Consider the following 3,149-nt stretch of genomic DNA (forward strand, 5'->3'; position numbering starts at 1 on the left):
AAAAAAAAAAAGGGGGGGGGGCGCCTGGGTGGCTCAGTCGGTTGAGCGTCTGACTTCGGCTCAGGTCATGACCTCACAGTCTGTGGGTTGGAGCCCCGAGCCAGGCTCTGTGCTGACAGCTCAGAGCCTGGAGCCTGCTTCTGATCCTGTGTCTCCCTCTCTCTCCGCCCCTCTCCCACTCTCACTTTGTCTCACTCTGTCTCTCAAAAATAAATAAATATAAAAAAATAAAGATTAAAATTAAATTAAAAAAAAGAGAAATGAGAGAGGATTTTCAAAGACCAAAGTATGCTACTGAAAGTGAACATTGCAGCTCTAGACTTACGCTAAACAAGGAGTTACCTAGAAACAATCTACTTCCTCTGATTTAGAATCTTACTCAGGAATCACTAAATTCTACTCCTGAAACCAGTATTACACTATATGTTAACTATCTAGAATTTAAATAAAAACTTAAAAATATAGAATCTTACTCTTTTACTCTTCAATTTATTTTAGAGGATTTCTAGAGTTTTTACGATTCTCAACACTCTATCCGTTCCTTGTCGTATCTTGAAACTACTTTTGGAGTTAAGTGAATGTGGAAAGCACTTTGCAGGTGCTATTGCAGAATGCATTTGTCAATGTTTATGTTCAGCATTCTGTGTTCTAGTGAGGGCTTCAGGGGAGGCGATATACTTGGTGTACATCTCTCCATTTAATAAATAGCAATATCTGTCTGTAGCCTGTTGTCCATTTAGTGGTAAAACATTCTGTTCTCCCAGAGGATTTGAAGTATGTGTATTACAATGAAGATGTGTTTTAACCTTATCACCATTTATTTCACCATTCTCTACAGGGTGGCGTGGAAAACACACTGTCGAAACAAAGATGTCTCTCAGTATGTTCGGAACTGTGGAGTGTAACTGTTGGAGTTTTCCTTCTTCAGCTCATTCTAGGTCTTTTTCCTTTAAGGGAGTAGTGATTGAGTGAAAGGTCACACTACCATTCTTTCAAACAATAACATTTTTACAGATGCAGGAGCAAAATATGGTCTTTATTCTAAAAGGCTTGTTTACAAATGTGTTTATTATTTGATAGTCATCCTGTAACATTTTTCGGTTTGCTAATAGAAATAATGCTGGTGAAAGCTTATCTAAAATCTTGCCTATCAAATACATCTCCAGTACATTCAGTTCTTAAAGAAATAACCCAGACTTAATCTTTATTACTCCCCAGTAGTTTATAAAAATGTAACAGAAGATTGTCTTACAACAAATTGATCATAGGCAAAATTCTAGCTTCATAGGCATCTGATGCCTTCATCTGTTCAGGCATCTCCAAAAGCAGTAAAAACAAAAACAAAATACACACACACACACACGCACACACACGCACACACACACAGAAAAATAACAAAAACAAACCAAACCAAAACACTCTGTTTGACAATATCAAGTAAAAATGCTAAATGACAAAAACGAAAACAGCCTGAATTAAGGATTTTGCTTTTCTAAAGTGTGACCTTGGTTTAAATGTTTTCTCAGAAATGTTGCTTTCATACTCCTTTAAAAATAAATTAACAATTTATGTGTCAATCTATTTTAGCCCTTTGAAGAATTCTTCTGGGCACTTTTCTGATCATGAAGGAATATAAAGGACTAGATGAGTTGTTACTGTTCTTTAATTTTATTAACTTAAATTCATGCAGAATGAATAAATCCTGAAATAATTGCTGATTAACCACAAGTGTGAAATTATGTATGCTATAAAAAAATACAAACATTATCATTAAAGGCTTTGTCTGTCTTTGTTTAGACCCATCTAGTGTCTCTGAAGAAAAAATATATGTGTTAAAAATATATATATTTGGCACTCTTAATATATCCTATGTCTTCACCTGTACCCAAATAGCTAGATATTGCTGGAGGAAAACCCACAAGCATTCTGATAGATCTCACTATCATAACCACAAATCTGACATGGGCCCTCAGTCTGCATGACCATCTTACTGACTTCTCTGCACTCCTATGGTGGTGTTCCCACTCTCCAAAATGACTATTTTACTTCTCTTCTTCTCCCTTCAAAGACCCAGCATACACACCCAACCACCCATCTTCCACTCTCTCTCGTCAGTATATCACCTGCCCTCACATGACACTGAGAAAATAGAAGCAACCTCATACGAAATTCTCTCCTCCTTGCCACCATGACAGTGGTCACACCTTACCTCTCTTCCTCTGCTCCCGCCAATAACTGTCTGCACATGCAATCTCGGATTGAATCCCTCTCACTACTCCAAGTTAACTGAGTGTTTCCTGCATCCTGAGTTTCCCCCTCCTTGCTGGATCCCCCCTGCCATTGTACAAAATGTCCTGGTAACCTCCCATCTTACAAAGACCTCCATTAACCAACACAAGTCTCCAACTACATCATTCTGACTTCTGGGATGAGAGATCTGTATACACCGACTCCATGTCCTCACCTGCCTTTTCTCCCTCACCTTCTCTTTTCAAACCGTTTTTTTTTTTTTCAATGTTTATTTATTTATTTTGAGAGAGAAAAAGAGAGAGAGCCAAGCAGACTCCAGGCTGTTGGCGCCAATCTCAACACTGGTCTCGATCCCACAAACTGTGAGATGATGACCAGAGCCTGGATCAAGAGTCAGAAGCTCAGGGGCGCCTGGGTGGCTCAGTTGGTTACGCTTCCTGCTCTTGATTTTGGCTCAGGTCATGACCTTGAGGTTAGTGAAATCCAACCCTGCATTGGGCTCTGTGCTGACAGCATAGAGCCTGCTTGGGATTCTCTCTCTCTCTCTCTCTCTCTCTCTCTCCCCCCCTTCCTCACTCACACATGCTCTTTCTCTCAAAATAAATAAATAAATTAATTTTTTAAAAAGTCAGAAGCTCAACCTACTGAGCCACCCAGGTGCCCCTCTTTTCAAACCTTCTTCACCTGGCTGCTATCCTTAGTTAGCTGAAACCTCTCCTTCATGGCTCCTTCTGTGACTCCTTGAGGCCAATTCTAGTAATCGCACATTCTCTGTTCAACTTACATGATCTCCCAGCAGTACTTGACGAAGTAAACCACTTCATACTTCTAGAAAACTCTTTCTCCCTCTGCTTCTCCTCATTCACACCCGGCCTCACGGATTGCTCCTTCTCAGTCCT

At 39.8% G+C, this 3,149-nt stretch overlaps 1 protein-coding gene across 1 annotated transcript in view; it reads left to right on the forward strand.

The window, feature by feature from the left end:
- The window catches only part of LYZ (lysozyme), an 11,442-nt gene extending 9,711 nt beyond the window's left edge, over positions 1–1,731 (forward strand). Inside the window, exon 5 of the mRNA XM_049625967.1 lies at positions 839–1,731. Within this exon, the coding sequence (XP_049481924.1) occupies positions 839–905 (67 nt within the window). The 3' untranslated portion in view covers positions 906–1,731. The remainder of the gene's footprint in view (positions 1–838) is intronic.
- The last annotated feature ends 1,418 nt before the right edge of the window (positions 1,732–3,149 follow it).

The sequence above is a fragment of the Panthera uncia genome, chromosome B4 (assembly GCF_023721935.1).
Source record: "Panthera uncia isolate 11264 chromosome B4, Puncia_PCG_1.0, whole genome shotgun sequence".
NCBI lineage: Eukaryota > Metazoa > Chordata > Mammalia > Carnivora > Felidae > Panthera > Panthera uncia.